A 20793-nucleotide genomic window follows, 5' to 3' on the forward strand; every position below is an offset into this window, starting at 1 on the left:
GAGGAGGTTGGAAGGAGGTGGGGTGAAACTACGCAGATAAATTACTAGACATTGACAAGCTGAAACCATGAGACTCCCTAGAGTACTGCTTCTGTATCCAGAAAAATAAGTTATCCTTCAGAAGAAGCTGCAGAGGTTGGCAGAAGAAGTTGACAGACCATCTTCCTTCACCAAATTACCAAGAATGATCCTGGTAGGGCTCCCTCACCCTAATACAATCTTTGCCCCACCTCCCACTCTAATGCACGCCTCATTTCAATTACACCTGCCACTCTCGGCTAACTAATGTTCCCTCGATATTACTTCATACTTTTATTCTCAAACAACTCAGCTCCACTCCACCACCATACCTACCTTCTCCCGACCTGACTCTTACCCACCTTCCTCTGTGTCTTATGAAACATCACTTCCACTTAGGGTTGCCAGATTTAGCAAATAAACGTAAAGGACCCTCACTCAGTTAGTTTGAATATCAGATACACGACGAATAAATTTTTAGTGTGAGTATGTCCCAAGCAATACTTGGGACATACCTGTACTGAAAAATTATTCACTGTGTATCTGATATTCCAACTTAACTAAGTACATCCTGCACTTTATCTGGCAACTCTATTACCTCCCCTCTGTGAGAAACCTTGGTCCTGGACAATTTTCTCACTTTAGTAGAAACCTGCCTTTCCTCAATAATATCTCATTTCCAAATTCCATCTATTAAAAAGAAAGAAAGAAAGAAAGAAAAGCCTAACTTTTCTACTGTCCCTCCTTCTCTGAACAAAATCAATTTATCTGTCACTTTTTACCCCTGTTCTTCCCACAGCTACTGAATCGCCTCTTCCCCATCACAGGTGATTTTCAATTATTTGATGCCTCCAATTTTTCCCAGCTTCCTGGTCCCTCCTGACAACCTGTCTTCCTGGAAATCAAGCCTTGACTTCAAGTTTTTCCTCATTAATGGAAGTTTTTCCCCTTTGGACTTTCTGCCGTGCTAATCCTGTATCCAACGATGGGTTTGCCCATGTCGGCTTTCATGCTTCAGAGAGTTGCGAAAGACAGACAAAAAAACTTGGCAAAACTAAAAAACTACGATATTTAGCATCCAGTGGGGCTTTCCTGCTACACAGCAATCCTTCATTTCAATCTTCATCTCTTTTTTATTTTTATTTTTTTTTAGGAAGATTAGCCCTGAGCTAACATCTGACGCCAATCCTCCTCTTTTTGCCAAGGAAGATTGTCCCTGAGCTAACTAACATCTGTGCCAACCTTCCTCTATTTTATACATGGGATGCCTGCCACAGCATGGCTTGATAAGCGGTGCATAGGTCCATGCCTAGGATCCAAACTGGCGAACCCCAGGCCACTGAAGCAGAGTGCCCAAACTTAACCACTACACCACCAGGCTGGCCCCTCGAATCTTCATCTCTTTTTTTTAATTCCTCTGACAGCAACTAAAAAGCACTGCCTCTGGATCATCGTTTGCCTGAACCTGATTTCAGAACCACCAGAATTAGTGAGAGTCACTTACCTGGGATAATCTGTGAAAACTGCAAACTCCTTGGCCCTCCCCTCAGACCTACTGAACGAAAATCTTCAAGTGGTGAATGGAACAGGTAGGCTATAAATCTGAATTTTCAACTAGCTCCTCAGATAATTTTTATGAATACTGAAATGTGTGAATCAAATTGGCTCTATCGAGTAAACTCACTATCTTTCTCCTTCCACTGAGAAAAGCAAAGAAATAATAACTTTTTTCAACCTCTTTTTAGTGCCAGGTTCAATGGGGTTCCCTCATCTGATCTTCTTTCCATTCTACTCACCAAATTTGGAACCACAGATTTATTTTCCAAAAATAACTCATTTATATAATCTTTTAATCCAATTCCCTTTGCCTCTTTCATATTTCTCTTTAAATAATCTTCTCATTTTCTAGAATCTTCAGTCTCTCTTCATTGTATTCTATACCCCGAAAAAGATATGGCTGTCCCTTTTGGAAAACAAATGAAAGGGCTTTCAGCAGCCAGCCCCGTGGCCTAGTGGTTAAGTTCAGCATGCTCCACTTCAGTGGCCCAGGTTCAGTTCCTGGGCACAGACCTACACCACTCGGTGGCAGCCCTGTTGTGGTGGCTACCCTCATACAAAATAGAGGAAGACTTATTGGCACAGATGTTAGCTCAGGGTGAATCTTCCTCAGCAAAAAAAATTAAAAAGAAAAGAAAAGGGCTTTCATTTGATCCATCCTAGTTTCCTTTCCTTTTCCCCACCTCCCAACCCCCAGCCCCCTGCATGGCCTATTTTATCTAATAAGCAGAATACACCTTTACCCTCATGGCCTCACCATAAATCCATTTTTAAATCCCTATAATCTGACTTTTTTCATTCACGTTCTAAAGGATCACAAATGGCCACTGAACATCTTTTATCTCCTTGCCCTTTTTTAATCTTCATTCTCACTGATCTTCATTCTTAACACTCTGCAAACCAGTGGTTCCCAAACTTGTCTACACCGTGGAATCAGCGGGACTGCTCCAAAAAGGCTGGTGCCTGGGTCACACACCAAGAGTTTGTGATATAATCGGTCTAGAGAAGGAGCCAAAATTTGAAATTTTTAAAAGATCCCCAGATGATTATAATATGTTGGATAACATTGCTCCAAACACCTGATCTTCATGACATTAGTATCCTTAGTTCTTTTCCTATTTCTTGAACTATTTCTTTTCCTCTTTACTAACTCCTTTTCCTCCCACAAAATCACCCATCCCAAAGTAGGAATGCTAACCAAAGAGAAGTCCCCAACCCATTACTCTTCTCTTATAATTAATATAATTCAAGCCTGAAAATATAAAAGATGTCTTGGGAGGATAGCGGTGATGACGATAATAATGATGATACCTAATATCAACAAATCTAATATTCCACTGATCATAAGATGTATCATTATTTTATGAAGCACTAACACAGAAAAAACATGTAAGATGAGGAAGAATCTAATAGGAGAACCCTTCATAAAGCTGAGACCCCAAAGGACTATGCTCTCTTAACCTGAAAGTAAATGAATTACAAATCCACAATTTAGAAATAAATTTCAAAGAAATGTGCATCTCTCTACTTGGGCCCTGGTAGAAAGCAGAAAAATATCTTCTTAAAAAGATGAATCACAAGTTGGTACCCATGCAGATTTCCAATCTGAATACATACCATCAGAGTGGTCCCAAACTCCAACAGAGAAGTCAATTTAAAGTTGCCTTAGGTTGAAAGTGATTGGAGAAACAACACAAAACCTCTCTGAAAGAAGCTGCCTTTAAGCCAGGGATAAGGGAATTCTAAAAAGCCGTCACTTGTAAGATGTATCCTGATTAGAGAAATGTTAAAATAAATATTTTTAAAAACCAGCTAATTTGTATTCAGATTGACCATCCAATAATAACAGGGCACACTTACATGACACATACCATAGTTTCTAAACATATTGCACATATTAACTTGTTTAATCTTCACAAGGAGGTAGCCACCATTGGCCCTATTCTATGGGTGAGGAAACTAAAGTCCACAGAGGTTTCGCCCCAGGACATACAGCTATTAGATGTGCAGTAGAGACTGGACTTAGGCAAATGTAGCTCCAGCGTCCATGGCCATAGCTACCAAGCTATGGACATAGTTCTGGAGAATATCAATAGTTAAGGGGTAGACAGAGAAAAAGAACCCAAAGATCTAAAGGAAATTATGCAAGCTGCCAGAGAAAATAGACACATCACTCACAGAGGAATAATTACAGAAATTATGGCAGATTTTTCATTGGAAATATTGAAAGGCAGGAGACAATGGAACAGCATCTTTAAAGTGCTTAAGAAAAAAATGACAACACAGGATTCTATACTCAATGAAAGTAAAAAGGAAAAATAAAGACATTTCCAATAAATGAAAGTTGAGAAAATTCTTCACCAGTAGACCCACATCACAAAAAAGACTAAAGAAAGTTCTTCAAGATAAAGAAAAATAACAGATGAAACTCAAATCTAAAGAAATGAAAAGCACAGAAATAGCAAATTTGTGGGTAAATACAAAAGCTTGTTTTTCTTAATTTCTTCAAAAAATAACTGTTTAAATAAATTCATAACATTATATTGTGAGAATTATAATGTATATATATTTAAAATATATCACAATACACAAAGGACGGAAGGTAGTAAACAGAATTATACTGTAATAAGGTAATTGATTTTATATAAAGCAGCACAATATAAACCTTAAGAAGACTGTGAAAAGTCAAGAAATCATATTGTAATCCCTAAAGTAGCTACAGAATAATAACATGAAGAGGTATGGCTAAAAAGCCAATCGAAGGGTTTAAATGGAGTGCAAGAAATATTTCATTTATCCAAAATAATACAGGAAAAGAAAAACAAAGGAAGAAAGAAACAGACGGAACAAATGGGAAAAAACTCAAAATGGTAGACTTAAACCCAACCAACCATACCAATGTTACAGTAAATGTAAATGGACTAAGCACTCTAATTAAAAGGCAAAGATTATCACACTGGGTAAAAGAGCACAATACACATAAATATTGTATATGAGAGATCCACTTTAAATATAACAAAATAGAAGGTTAAAAGTAAAAGGATAAAAAAGATATTTCATGGAAACAGTATGTACAAGAAACTAATGTGGCTATATTAATAACAGATAAAGTAAACTTCAAAATTTTTTTAACAAGAGAGTTTACCCGAGATAAAGAGGCACATTTACAACAATAAAAAGGTCAATTCACCAGGAAGACATAACCATTCTAATTGTGTATCAAGAGCTTCAAAATGTATGAAGCAAAAACCAAAATAAAGGGAGAAATGAACAGTCCCACAACCAGAGTTGAAGATTTTAACACTCCTCTCTCAGTAATTGATAGAATAATAGACAAAAAAATCAATAAAGATATAAAAGCTTTGAAAAACACTGTCAACCTGACTTAAATGATATTTATAGAAGATTAACCACAACAACTACAAAATACACATTCTTCCTAAAAGCACATGGAACAACTGCAAAGATGGACCATATGGTCCATAAAGTAAGTCTCAAAAGAATTTTTTCCAGTAGTTTTATTGAGATCATAGTGATTTATAACATCATGTAATTTCGTGTTTACATTATTATTTATCAATATCTGAATAGACTTCACTGTGCTCACCAGCAGTAGTCTAATTTTTGTCTGTCACAGTACATATGTGCTCATTTACTCCTTTCGCCCCCCCCCCAACACCCTTCCCCTCTGGTAATCACTAATCTGTTCTCTTTCCAAAAAAAATTTTTTAAGGATTGGTACCTGAGCTAACATCTGTTGCCAATCTGTTTTTCTTCTTCTTCTTCTTCTTCTTTTCACCAAAGCCTCCCAGTACATAGTTGTATATTCTACGTGTGAGTGCTTCTGGTTGTGATATTTGGGACACCGCCTCAGCACATCCTGATGAGTGGTGCTAGGTTCGTGCCCAGGATCCGAACTGGTGAAACTCCAGGCCACCAAAGCAGAGCGTGTGAACTTAACCACTTGGCCACGGGGCCAGACCCTCAAAAACTTTTAAAGATTGACATTTTATGGGGTAAATTCTCTAACCAAAACAAAACTACACTAAAATAAATGCCATTAAGTTATTAAAAAGATTCTTGAATGTTTGTAAAATAAAAAACATACTATAAATATCCATAGGTAAAATAAAAAGAAATTATAAATTATTCCAAGTTGAATGATAATGAAAACACAACAAACCACAATTGGCAGGATTCTAGGCAATGACTAGGGATAAATTATAGCCTTAACTATTTATAATAAAAAATAAGAAATGTTTGAAATTAATTATCTAAGTTACTACCTTAAGAAGCTAGAAAAAGAAGAGCAAATTAAGCCTGAAGTAAATAAAAAAGTAAAAAGAAACAAAAGAAAGAAAAAATAAAAGAAAATAATGATACAGCAGAAAACAATGAAATAAGAAATAAATATAAAATAGAGAATTTAAAACACCAAAAGTTGATCTTTTGAAAAAATTAATAAAATTGATAAGTCCTTAGTGAGAAAAACCAAGAATAAAAGAGAGAAAAAACATATTACCAATAGTAGGAATAAAGAGGGAATATTGCTAGATTTTATATCCTATTTAACAAGGTAATAAGGCAATATTATGAACAAACTTCACGTATAAATTCTGCAACTCAGGTGAAATGAACAAGTTCCTCTACAACACAACAAAAGTAAAACAAGATGAAATTACAGATCTGAGTAGAATTAGCCCTCAGAAATGTTCTCTCTACCCAGGAGAGAAAATAAAAAGACACTCCAGCCCCAGATTTCCTTGGTAAATTCCATCAAATACAAACTTTAAACCAAAGCTAATAATTTTACTCCAACTCTTTCACAAAACAGAAGAGGAGGGAAGTACTTCTGAACTCATTTTTTGAGGCCAAGATAGCTGTCATACAACACCTGAAAAAGACATTACAGGAATAATAAATTACAAACCAGTATGCCTCATAAATATTGGTGTAGAACTCCTTCATAAAATATTACCAAACTGAATCCAGCAATATATTAAAAATAATTACAATATTATTTATTGTAATTAAAGTGTCATGACCAGGAAGAATTTATCTCAGGAATGCAAGGTTGGTCTAACACCAGAAAATCAATCAATGTAAAGCACCACATTAATAGAATAAAGGAGAAAAACCACATGATCACTTCAATAAATGGACAAAAAAAGCAACTGAAAAAATTCAATGCCCATTCACAATAAAATTGTTGCTGACAGCAGCAAACAAAGAAACAGGAAGGAACTTCCAAAACCTGAGAGAGGGCATCAGTGAAAACCTACTGCTATCATCATTCTCAATGATGAAATATTTAATGTTACCTACCCCCTAAATCCAGATGAAGACAAGGATGTCTGCTCTCATCTTTCTTGTTCAACATTATACTGGCAGTACTAGCCAATGCAATAATAAGACAAGAAAATGGAATAAAAGGCATATAATGGAAATGAAGCAATGAAACTGTTTTACTTGAAGACAACATCATGTGCGTAGAAGGCACCAAGAAAGCTACTAAACCACTACTTAAAAACAGAAATTTAGCAAAGTCACAAAATACAAGGTTAATAAACAAAACTAAATAGTATAAATTTTATGTGCTAACAGCAAACAATCTGAAATTAAAGATAAAAAATATTCTATTCGCAGTATCATCAAAAACCACAAAATACTTAGAATAAATCTAACAAAAGACATACAAGACCCATACAATGAAAATTACATATTACTCCAAGAAATTAAAGAAAATCTAAATAAATGTAGAAACATACCAAGCTCATGAATTAGAACACTCAATGTTCTCAGTATCTCAATGCACCTAAAACCGCTCTATATGTTGAATACCATCCTAATGAAAATGCCAACATGCTTTTCTGCACAAAATAAGTTGAATCCAAAATTTATATGGAAATGTAACAGAACCTAGAGTAGCCAAAACAATCTTGAAAAAGAAAAAAGTTGGAGGACTCACACTTTCTGATTTTAAACATTCTATACAGCTATAATCATCAAGACAGTATAGTTTTACTCTAAGGATCAAACTAGATCATGGAACACAATAGGGAGAATAGAGACAGAGCCATACACCTATGCTCAACTGATTTTCATCTAACATATCTAGTCAATTCAACAGGGCAAGCGAAGTCTTTAAACAAATAATGCTGGAACAAACAGATAAACTATTACAATGTGTGTTTTCCAACAACCAAGCAATCAACTCAATTCAGACCTTACCAAGAGACAGCATCAGATCCCACAGGTTAAGGAGTTAGTCCAACAAGACTGCTCCCACTTCAGAGACCAACTGCAAGTCTAGATTGTTACCTGTGCTTCTACACTGACTGGCTATAAATCTGAGGTTTTCATCACCTGCTTCTCAGGTTCAATTAATTTGCTACAGCACCTCACAGAACTCATAGAAACATTTACTTATATTTACCAGTTTATTATAAAGGATATTATAAAGGATACACAATTGTCCCATTTGCAACAACATGGATGGACCTTGAGGGTATTATGTTAAGTGAAATAATCCAGAGAAAGACAATCCCCATATGATTTCACTCACATGTGGAAGATAAACAAACACATGGATAAACAGCCAGATGAAGGGGTACACAGGCAAGGTCCAGAAAGACCCTGAGCACAGGAATTTCGGTACACATGGAACTAGGGTGTAAAACCCACCCAGCATGTGGATGTGTTCACCAACCCAGCAGCTCATCAAATAATGTTCAAGAGGTGTTTGGGGGGTTTTTTTCTCTTAGATTTTTTTTTCAATTATATTATTGAGGTCATATTGGTTTATAACATTGTGTAATTTCAGGTGTACATTATTATATATCAGTTTCTGTATAGACTGCATTGTGCTCACCACCAATAGTCTAGTTTTTATCCATCACCATACATATTTGCCCCTTTACCCCTTTTGCTCACCGCCCCTAACCCCTTCCCCTTCTCGTAACTACTAATCTGTTCTCTTTATCCATGTGTTTGTTTATCTTCCACATATGAGTGAAATCATATGGGGATTGTCTTTCTCTGGATTATTTCATTTAACATAATACCCTCAAGGTCCATCCATGTTGTTGCAAATGGGACAATTGTGTATTTTTTATGGCTAAGCAGTATTTCATTGTATATATACAGCACATCTTCTTTATCCATTCTTCTTTAGAAGGGCACTTGGGTTGCTTCCACATCTTGGCTATTGTGAATAATACTGCAATGAACACAGGGGTGTATAAATCTCTTTGAATTGTTGATTTGATGTTCTTGGATAAATACCCAGTAGTAGGACAGCTGGATAGAATGGTATTTCTAATTTTTTGAGAAATTTCCATAGTGTTTTCCATAGTGGCTGTACCAGTTTGCATTCCCATCAGCATTCTCCATACCCTCTCCAACATTTGCTATTTTTCGTCTTGGTAATGATTACAGCCATTCTGATAGGTGTAAGGTGATATCTCATTGTAGTTTTGATTTGCATTTCCCTAATAATTAGTGACGTAATTAGTGACATTGAACTTCTTTTCAAGTGCCTGTTGGCCATCAGTATATCTACTTTGGAAAAATGTATGTTCATATCCTACACCCATTTTTGGTTCAGGTTGTTTTTTTGTTATTCAGTTGTATGAGTTCTTTATATATTTTGGAAAATGTCTGTTCGTATCCTCCACCTATTTTCAGATCAGGCTGTTTGTTGTTGTTGAGCTGGATGAGTTCTTTACATATTATGGAAATTAACCCCTTGTTGGATATATGATTTGAATATATTTTCACCCAGTTGGTGGGTTGTCTTTTCATTTTGTTCACGATTTCCTGTGCCTTGCAGAAGCTCTTTAGTCTAAGGTAGTCCCATTTGCTTATTTTTTCTTTTGTTTCCCTTGCCTGAGTAGACACAGTATTTGAAAAGATATACCTAAGACCAATGTCAAAGACTGTACTATCTATATTTTCTTCTAAGAGTTTTATGGTCTCAGGTCTTACATTCAAGTCTTTTATCCATTTTGAGTTAATTTTTGTGTATCACACAAGATAATGGTCTATTTTCATTCTTTCGCATGTGGCTGTCCAGTTCTCCCAACACCATTTGTTGAAGAGACTTTCCTTTCTCCATTGTATGTTCTTGGCTCCTTTCTTGAAGATTAGAGGCCTATAGATATGTGGTTTTATTTCTGGGCTTTCGATTCTGTTCCATTGATCTATGTGTCTGTTTTTGTACCAGTATCATGCTGTTTTGATTACTATAGCTTTGTAGTATAGTGTGAAGTCAGGGATTGTGATGCCTCCAGCTTTCTTATTTTTTCTCAGAATTGCCTGGGCTATTCGGAGTCTTTTGTTGTTCCATATAAATTTTAGGATTCTTTGTTCTATTTCCATGAAAAATGTCATCGGGATTCTGATTGGGATTGCATTGAATCTGTAGAATGCTTTCAGTCATATGGACATTTTAATTATGTTTATTCTTCTAATCCATGTGCATGGAATATCTTTCCATTTCTCTATGTCTTCTTCAATTTTTTCAATAAGATCTTAGAGTTTTCAGTGTATAGGTTTTTCACCTCCTAGGTTAAACTTATTCCTATATATTTTATTTTGTTGTTCTTGTTGTGATTGTAAATGGGATTGTATTCTTGGCTTCTCTTTCCACTAGGTCATTATAGTGTATAGAAATGCAACTGATTTTTGCAAGTTGATTTTGTGTCCTGAAACTTTGCTGTAGTTGTTGATGTTTCCTGACAATTCTTTAGGGTTTTCTATACATAAAGTCATGACATCTGCAAACAGCGAGAGTTTCACTTCTTCCTTGCCAATTTGGATATCTTTTGTTTCTTTTTCTTGTCTAATTGCTCTGGCCAAAATTTTCAGTACTATGTTGAATAGGAGCGGCAAGAATAGGCACTCTTGTCTTGTTCTTGTTCTCAGAGGGATAGCTTTGAGGTTTTCACTGTTACGTATGACGTTGGCTGTGGGTTTGTCATATATGGCCTTTATTATATTGAGGTGCTTTCCTTTTTTTTTTTCTTTTTAAAGATTGGCACCTGGGCTAACAACTGTTGCCAATCTTTTTTTTTTTTTTTTCCTGCTTTATCTCCCCAAACGCCCCCTGTACATAGTTGTATATCTTAGTTGCAGGTTCTTCTAGTTGTGGGATGTGGGACGCCGCCTCAACGTGGCCTGACGAGCGGTGCCATGTCCGCGCCCAGGATTTGAACCCTGGGCCACCGCAGCGCAGCGCGCGAACTTAACCACTTGCCCACAGAGCCGGCCCCAGTGCTTTCCTTCTATACCCATTTTATTCAGAGTTTTTTTTTAATCATAAATAGATGTTGAAGCTTGTCAAATGCTTTCTCTGCATCTATTGAGATGATCAGGCGACTTTTATTCCTCATTTTGCTAATGTGATGTATCATATTGATTTATTTGAGGATGCTGAACCATCCCCATATCCCTGATATAAACCCCACTTGATGATGGTGTATGATCCTTTTAATGTATTGCTGTATTCAGTTTGCCAATATTTTGTTGAGGATTTTTGCATCTATGTTCTTCAGCAATACTGACCTGTAATTTTCCTTCTTTGTGTTGTCCTTGTCTGGTTTTGGTATCAGGGTAATGGCACCCTCATAGAATGAGTTAGGAAGTATTCCATCTTCTTCAATTTTTTGGATGAGTTTGAGAAGGACAAGTATTAAATCTTCTCTGAATGGTTGGCAGAATTCTCCAGAGAAGCCATCTGGTCATGGACTTTTGTTTTTTGGAAGATTTTTGATTACTGTTTCAATTTCTTTACTGGTGATTAGTCTATTCAGATTCTCTATGTCTTCTCAATTCAGTTTTGTGAGGCTGTATGAGTCTAAGAATTTATCCATTTCTTTTGGGTTATCCAATTCATTGGCATATAGTTTCTCACGGTATTCTCCTATAATCCTTTGCATTTCTGTGGTATCTGGTGTAATTTCTGCTCTTTTATTTTTAATTTCATTTATTTGAGACTTCTCTTTTTTTCTTAGTGAGTCTGGCTAAGGGTTGTCACTTTTGTTTATCTTCTCAAAGAATCAGCTCTTAGTTTCACTGATCCTTATTTCTGTTTTTTTTAGTCTCTATTTCATTTATTTCTGCTCTAATTTTTATTATTTTCCTCCTTCGGTTGACTTTGGGTTTTGTTCTTCTTTTTCCTAGTTCTATTAGGTGTAGTTTAAGGTTACTTATTTGAGATTTCTCTTGTTGAGGTGGGCCTGTATCACTATAAGTTTCCCTCTTAGAACCACTTTTGTTGCATCCCATAAGAGTTGGTATGTTGTATTTTCATTTATATTTGTCTCAAGGTATTTTTTATTTCTCCTTTGATTTCTTCATTGGTGAAATGACTGTTCAGTAGAATGTTGTTTAGTCTCTACATATTTGTGGCTTACTCAGCTTTTTTCTTATAGTTGATTTCTAGTTTCATAGCATTATGATCGGAAAAGATGCTTGATATGATTTTTATCTTCTTAAATTTATTGAGGCTTACCTTCTTTCCCAACATATGGTCTACCTTGGAGAATGTTACATGTGCACTTGAGAATAATAAATATTCTGCTGTTCGGGGATAGAATTTCTATATATATCTATTAAGTCCATCTGATCTAATGTTACATTTAAGGCCACTGTTTCCTTGTTGACTTTCTGTCTGGATGATCTATCCATTGATGTAAGTGGGGTGTTGAGGTTCCCTAATATTATTTTACTGTTGTCAATTTCTCCCTTTAGGTCCGTTACTAGCTGCTTTATATACTTTGGTGTTCCTGTGTTATGTGCATATATATTCAGAAGTGTTATTTCCTCTTGGTGGAATGTCCATTTTATCATTATATACTGCCCCTCTTTGTCTCTCATTGTCTTTTATATCTTGAAGTCTATTTTGTCTGTTATAAGTGTGGCAACACCTGCTTTATTTTGTTTGCCATTTGCTTGGAGTATTGTCTTTCATCCCTTCACTCTGAGCCTATGTTTGTCGTTAGAGCTGAGACACGTTTCCTGGAGGCAGCATATTGTTGGGTCTTGTTTTTCAATCCATCTAGCCACTCTGTGTCTTTTGATTGGAGAATTCAATCTATTTACATTTAGAGAGATTATTGATATATGAGGGCTCAATACTACCATTTTATCTCTTGTTTTCCAGGTGTTCTATATTTCCATTGTTTCTCTTCCCTTGTATTTCTGACTGCCATTTAAGTTTGGTGGTTTTCTGTGATCGTTTTCTCCTTATTTATGATTTCTGGCTCTATTCTGATTCTTTGTTTAGAGGTTACCATGATGTTTGTATAAAATATCTCATAGATGAGATAGCCCATTTTCTGATAGCCTCTTATCTCCATTAGCCTAAGGAGGTTCCATCCTTTTCCTCTTCCCCTTCAGAGTTATTGTTGTTACAAATTCTTCTTTGTTCTGTTGTGGGTTTGTGACTAAACTGAAGTGTTTATAGTTATTTTTGATGTTTTACTTCCCTTTATCTTTTATGTTATAATTAAGTGTTTGCCAGCCTGTTCTGATAGAGAGCTGAATTTTTCTGATTTTTTTCTATTTATCTCCTTGCTCCAAGCTTTGTAAACCTTTGCCTTTTTGCTTCAGGTATGAGGGCTTCCTTCATTATTTCTTGTAAGGGAGGTCTAGTGGCAATGAACTCTCTCAGCTTTTGTTTATCTGGGAAAGCTTTTATTTTCCCATCAAACCTGAAGATAGTTTTGTTGGAGAATGTATTCTTGGCTGAAAGACTTTGTCTTGCAGTATTTTGAGTATATCATCCCATTCTCTCCGAGCCTATGAGGTTTCTGCCAAGAAATCCACTGAAAGCCTGATAGACGTTCCTTTGTTGGTTATTTTCTTCTTCTTTGCTGCCCTTAATATTTTTTCTTTGTCATTGACTTTTGCCATTTGTAATATTATAGGCCATGGAGAAGGTCTTTTTGCATTGATGAAATTAAGAGTTCCATTGGTTTCATTTACTTGTAAGTCCAGTTCCTTCCCAAGGTTTGGGAAGTTCTCAGCTATTATTCCTTTGAATAAGCACTCTGCTCCTTTCTCCATCTCTTCTCCCTCTCTAATACCTATAATCCTTATATTGCTTTTCCTAATTGAGGCAGATATTTCTTGAAGAATTTCTTCACTTTTTAAAAATCTTAGTTCTCTTTCCTCTTCTACCTGAAGCACTTCTATATTTCTGTCCTCTAATTTACTAATTCTGTCCTCCATAACATAAGGTTTACTTTTTATGGATTCTACATTATTTTCTAATCTCATTGTGTTCTTTATATCTAGAATTTGTTTGGCTTTTCTTTACAGTTTCAATCTCTTTGGTGATTTCAATCCTTCTGCTCATTAATTTTATTCCTGAGTTCACTGAACTGTGTTTCTGAATTTTACTGTAACTCCTTGAATTTCTTTATGATAACTATTTTGAATTCTCTTTCACTTAGATTGCAAATTTCTGTGACCTCAGGATTGGTTTCTGGAGACTTGTCATTTTCTTTCTGCTCTGAAGCGTTACTGTAGTTCTTCATGTTATTTGATGACTTGATCCTTTGCTGGCACATCTGTGGTAGTATCAGGTCACTGAATCCACCTGCCACCAATGCAGGAGAGCAGAAGCTGTGTTTTCTGATCCTGCCCAGTCTGCTGGAAGTTTTGCAGGTAGGGCTACTCTGCATTTCCCTGGACTAGCCCCAGCCACTCTGCAGGTTGTGTTTATGTGGGCAGGGCCTCTGCACCAGGGAGGTTAGTCAGCACCATAGAAAGGGCTTCTGTGCTCCACAGGGGACTGGCTCAGCTGCTGTGCACTAAGTGGAAGGGAAACCTATGCAGGGGCTGAGCCACCACTTGGTGGGCCTCGTGGGCTGCTGTGCTTTGCAAACAGAGCACCTTCTGAGCAGAGAGAATGCCTTCTCACTTGCACTGTGCTCAGTGGGTGGGTGCCTTTGTAGGGGCTGAGCCACTGCCACTTGGTGTAGAGAGTTCCCATCAGCAGGGCCACCACAGCACAGTGCGTGTTCCCACGGGCTGGGCTACCCCTCCAAAAGCATTCATGTGCAGGCCAAGCTGTCACCACATCCTCTTTCAGTCACATCAGATGCTGTGTGAGGATCCACAACCTGGCTCACTGGTGTCAGGCAGGAGGGTGGTACTTACCTAGTTCCACTGTCTCCTGGGAATCCAGTCCACCCACCTTCAGATGCACAGCTGGGTGGATCTGTCAGGTGTCCTGTTGTGCCTGTGGGAATTCTCTGCTGTTTAATAAATGTCCATTTAGTTGCAACTTAGAGGGGAGAGACAAAAGGAACAACTCACTGTGCCATGATGTTGATGGCACCCTTGTTAAGAGTTTTTATAGAGCTTAATCTGCAGCCCACTCCCCTTCCCCTTCCCAGAGGTCAATGGGTGGGGCTGAAAATTTCAACCCTCCAAACACTTGGTCTTTATGGTGACCAGCCTCATGCTGAGGCTATCTAGGGGCCCCACCCTAAGTACCTCACTAGCATAAACTCATATGTGCTCAAAAAGGGGCTCAATATGAATGTAAAAGACATTCCTGTCACTCAGGAAATGCCAAGGGTTTTAGGAGCTTTGTGCCAGGACCTGGGGACAAAGAACAAATATATTGCCTATTATACCACAACCATGAAAAAATAAAAATCTTGACCCTTATCTCACTTCACACACAAAAATTAATTCAAGATGTATAAGTCAGAACTATAAAACTTTGAGATAAAAATACATAAGGATAGCTTTACAACCTTGGGGTAGATGGACAAAGACTGAGAGAGGGCACAAAAAGCACTAAGCATTAAAAAATTTTTCTTGATAAGTCGGATTCTATGAAAATTTAAAACACCAGCTCACCAAAAGGCAAGCCAAAGACTGGGGGTAATAGTCCCAAGACATATATCTGACAATGGACTTACATCCAGAATATATTAAAACTCTTGCAACTCAGTTACAAGAAGAAAAATTAACCCCCCTCCCAAAAAATGAGTAAACAATTTAAACAGACTTCACAAAAGAAGATACAACAATATCTAATATGCAAATGAAAAGGGACTCAACATCGATTCCCAGGGAAGCACAAATTAAAACCATAAGAAGATACCATTTTACACCCACTAGTTAAGAGACTGACAACACCAAATGTTGACAAAGATGTGAAGCAAATGGAACTCTCATGAACATCTGTACAGGTATCTATAGTAGCATTATTCATAACAGCCAAAAACTGTAGACTACCCAAATGTCCATCAATAGAGAAATAAACAAACAATACTTTGTCATATTCATGCAGTGGAATACTACTCAGCAATAAAAAGGACTCAACTGCTTATATGCAACGAGGATGACTTTCAAAAGCATTAGGCTAAGAGAAAGAAATCAGATACAAAAGGCTACATCCTGTAGGGTTCCATTTACATGAAGTATAAGAACATGCAAAACTCATTTATGGTGATAGAAATGACAACAGTGATGGCCTACAGTGGGGGACTGAACAGAAGGTAGCCAAGGAAACTTTCTAGGGGGATGAAAATGTTCTCTATCTTCACGAGCGTATGGTTACATAGGTATATATACATTACATTAATGAAAAATCATTGACCTATACATATAAGATCTGTGCATCCCACTGTATGTATAAGTTTAACTCAACAAAGTATTGTAAGGAAGAGGGAAAAAAACTTTAAACCAAACTTCCAGTTCAAGATGGCAGACTGGTAAGTATTCATCTTCTCTTCCAAAATAGTAACTGGAAAGGGACATAAGAAGAACTGCTAGAATACTGGTATTCTATATATCTTATCCCAAATGATGATTATATAGGTGTTTCATTTTGAGATAATCCATCTATCTGTACACTTACAATTTGTTACACTCTTCAGTATTTAAGTTACACTCCCTTGTTTTTAAATCTGCCAATGAATCAGGTACCCTCCACAATCCACTGCTGTAGAGAGCATCTATCCAGCTACTAAATTTTCACAAAGGATGTTAAATGCTCATCTGCTTTCTAAAGCAAAACAGAAAATAAAAACAAACCACTCCTTAATTAGCAGCTTAGGTGGTCGCCATGGGTCACAGTGTAGTCCAAAAATATCTGCTTTTCAGTTACCATTAAAATGTGCAAATAATAGAAGTGACTTTACAAAAAGACTCTAAGGTAAATATGCAGTCTCATATCCTAGAGGATATTCTAGGTATCCTCTAAGTATCCCAATAAAATAAGTTACGGATCCATTTTCTCACCTCATCTTTCACCCTGATATTTTGTCGTATGTTTGCTGAAAATATATCTTCAGCATTTATTAGAGTAAACTGACTTTTATATAATTTATGTGTCAGAGAGCCAAATCTCCAAATCTCCACTAGGTCCTCTGCCAGACTACCAAATTCTCCAAATATCTTTTAAGCTGAGCATTTGATAAACATTGAGAAAAAAAATGAATAACATTAGATGCCTGAAGTGTTCAGAGCATGGCTGAATTTGGAAATCAAAAATGTATAATGCTGGCAATTAACAAACTTATTCTATATCCTCCAACAACGTTCAGCAGTAGGTAAAAGAGGTTGGGTTATGGCAGGACATCTGAGAATGTGGAATGGGGAGTCTATCGCTCCTCTCTTCCCAATGCCCCACAAAATAAAAAAATAATATATTCTAGCTCCTTTAGACTTTTGATCTTTTCATCTCTGGTTTCAAAAAGTTTTCTTCATTTATAAAAGCACGTACTAAATCTAAGAGTGAGCTTCTGGTGCAATCTTTTCGCAGACTGATTACTTCCCAGTTGGTTTAATCTCCCTTATTTTGTGGAAGACTTGCTCTGTGCCTCTCCTGAGGGCATGTGCACACTCGCTCTCTCTCTTCCACCCTCAGGGGCTCAAATGCAGGGCTGCTTTCCTCATCTGTTGGAATTTGAGATTTAAAAGAGTCCCTGAGATTCAAAAAGGACACTTAGGAACAGGAAGGAGAATGGGCACACACCTTGCTGGGGATGGGCTATGGGATCCTGCATCCCTGAGCTGGGAGCACGGATGCTCACCCAGGACCTCTGGATCTCCTATCACCGACTTGGATCTCTAAGTCTCGGATCACGTGGAAGGAGGAAGTATTTCCACCTTCTTGTGGGCACTTATAAAGGCTCAGGAAGAATCTGAATCATTTCCTCTTCAGAATCATAACACTAACATAGGAGCGGGAAAACAAATATTTAAAATATTCTCGCAAGATCAGAACTTTCCTTTTGGTGTTTCCAAATTTCTACCAACTAACTTTAATTATAAACTGAACAAAGATAGTTTAGAATTTCCTAAAAAAAAAAAAAAAGTTAACAAAAAGAGGCTGTGTTAATCCACACAAACAAAGGTCAAGGTCACAAAGGAATTGGTAGGGAAGGGGTATTGTTGGGAGTATAACTGAAATAACCCACTATGGGATCTGAGTGTAAAAGAGTAGAAAATGCAACCAAGAGACTTAAATGCACTAGGAAAATAGAAAGATTCTGGGACCAGAGATCAAAGAGCACATTTATCAGAACTGAAGCAGCAGAAGAAACATAAGATGTTACAATGAAAAAAGAAGAGTTTCAGAGTTCAAGACATTTCATCTATGCATTTTCTCTGGAAATGAATATTGAAATATCTATGAGTAAAACTGTCAACCTCTAACATGGTGCCTGACCCAAAGTAAAATCTGAATAAATAAGGGGTAATCACTCTAAGTTGGTAGAGAATATCCAAATTACTTATAATATTTACCTAGAACATAATTAATGCTAAATTCACAGCTACTAAGCAAAAACTAAAATTTACTCCTATAAATAACATATACCCCACCTGATATTTTTAGATTATCCAATCAACTGTTCTCTTCCTTAAGGATAAATTAAAGTTGATTGGACATATATATATAAACATATACCCATATGTACTCAGAGTAAACCAAAGTTTCATTTTGTTCTGAAGCGATTTTAAATCACAAGCAACATGGTTTATATAAGTTTTTTCTACATCAGAGGAATTTCTACACTGCCCTTATGACTCAGTATTGGCCACAATGATATTAACCATAAATCTAAAGAAAGCAGATTACTTATAAAATAGATTTCCTTGTCTTGCTGCAGACTCCACAGAGCAACAGAACAATATAAAATAAGACATTAGGATTTTTAGTAATCATAAGCAATGGGAAAGACTAAATCATGTAAGAGTGAAATTTGGTCTTGGCTCCACATAACTCATTATATGTTCAGTCTATCAACTGGATTCTTTTGTAAAATATCTCAAATCTGAATGCAAATTTTAACAACTCTCCAATCAGCAAATGCATTTACCACAGTGTGCCCATAAAAAAAGGATATTTAATGCAATTTTCTTACCTGCCTCAATAGTTTCTCAATGGCTGACATTACCATAAGGCCTCTCCAAACAACTGGTGCAGTCTCTTCAACCAGGAAGCCCATAGACATACTGTAACAGTAAACCAAAAATACAACTAATTTACATAAGTTAGTCAATATTATTCTGAAAAGTAACATAAGTAAAAAAGATATGCTCACCAAGCAACACCATAATTCAAAAGGGGCCTCATTAGGTTGCCTGAAATAAGAAAAAAAATCTTTCTTTTAGAAGAGTAACTCATCATATATAACATACTGACTTGTTTTCTTATCACAGAGTGTCAAATTAAAAATATAAATAGGTTACTGCTACTCTTTAACTTCCAAATGCTTCACCTCAATTTGCAACAGTTTAAACACTATACAAGCATACAACTAATACTGCCAATAGATGCAACATCTAAAAATAGTTGGAATATAGTTTTGTTAAGAAACAATTCATCTGTAATTTTCAAATATGTTTCTAAAATAGCCTCAATAAGTAATTTTCTCTACCAATTTTATTCATATATATAGATATATAAACGACATACATGTGCTTATCTTGCATGTGTATACATGTATATTTGCACGCGCACACACACATCTAATAAGTTTTTTTTTACAGATTGGCACCTGAGCTAACATCTGTTGCCAATCTTTTCTCTTCCCCTTCCCCTTCCCCTTCTTCTTCCCCTCCCCAAAGTTCCCCAGTGTATACTTGTATATTGTAGTTGTAGGTCCTTCTAGTTCTGCCACATGAGATGCCATATCAGCAAAGCTTGATGAGCAGTGCCATGTCCACACCCAGGATCTGAACCCACAAAACCCCGGGCAGCCAAAGCAGAGTGTGCGAACTTAACCATGCAGCCACGGAGTGGGCCCCCAAGTTCTATTTTTTTTTTTTTTACTTTACTTGAAGAATTTGAAAAGTACAAAGATCCAAAGAAGTAGGAAAACTCTATTTTGTACCTCAACATAGTAAAAGCCATATGTGAAAAACCCAGAGCAAGCATCATACTCATTGGTAAAAGATTAAAGGTTTTTCCTCTAAGATCAGGAACAAGAAAGGATGCCCATTTTTTTCCCCTTCTATGCAGCATAATACTGAAAGTTACACCAAGAACAATTAGGCAAGGAAAAGAAATAAATGGCATCCAAATTGACAAGGAAGAAGTAAAATTTTCTCTACTAGCAGAAGTTATGACCTTATCTATAGAAAATCCTGAAGATTCCACAAAAAAATTGTTAGGGCTAATAAATGAATTCATAGCAAGAATACAGGATTCAAAGTCAACACATAAAAATCAGTTGCATGTCTACACACTAACAATGAACAGTATGAAAAGGAAATTATGAAAGCAATTCCATTTATAACAGCATAAAAAAGAATCAAATACTTAGGAATTAATTTAACCAAGGAGGTTGAAAGACTTGTACAATGAAAACTACAAAACATGCCTGAAAGAAATTAGAGAACACATAAAAAAAAGGAAACACATCTCATGTTCATTGACTGGAACACCCAATATTGTTAAGATGTCAATATTATCCAAAGCAATCTAGAGATTCAATGTAATCCCTATCAAAGTCCCAATTACATTTTTTGCAGAAATAGAAAAATCTACCCTAAAATTCAAATGGAATCTCTAGGAACCCGAAAAGACAAATCAATCTTGAAAAAGAAGAAAGCTGGGGGGGCTCACACTTCCTGATTTCAAAACTTACTACAAAGCTATGGTAATCAAAACTGTGATATTCGCATAAAGGCAGATATAGATAAATGGAATAAAACAGAGAGCCCAGAAATAAACCCTCACAT

The 20793-nt window shown here is 36.4% G+C and overlaps 1 protein-coding gene across 2 annotated transcripts in view; it reads right to left on the minus strand.

Annotated features, from left to right (window-relative positions):
• Positions 1-20793, minus strand: part of NUBPL (NUBP iron-sulfur cluster assembly factor, mitochondrial) — a 201883-nt gene that overhangs the window by 99620 nt on the left and 81470 nt on the right. For both annotated transcript variants that reach the window (XM_046655351.1, XM_046655350.1), the window contains exons 5-6: positions 19152-19191; positions 18972-19062 (exon numbers count right to left, since the gene is read on the minus strand). In XM_046655351.1, coding sequence (XP_046511307.1) covers positions 18972-19062; positions 19152-19191 — 131 coding nt within the window. The remainder of the gene's footprint in view (positions 1-18971; positions 19063-19151; positions 19192-20793) is intronic.

The sequence above is a fragment of the Equus quagga genome, chromosome 2 (assembly GCF_021613505.1).
Source record: "Equus quagga isolate Etosha38 chromosome 2, UCLA_HA_Equagga_1.0, whole genome shotgun sequence".
In the NCBI taxonomy this organism is placed as follows: Eukaryota; Metazoa; Chordata; class Mammalia; order Perissodactyla; family Equidae; genus Equus; species Equus quagga.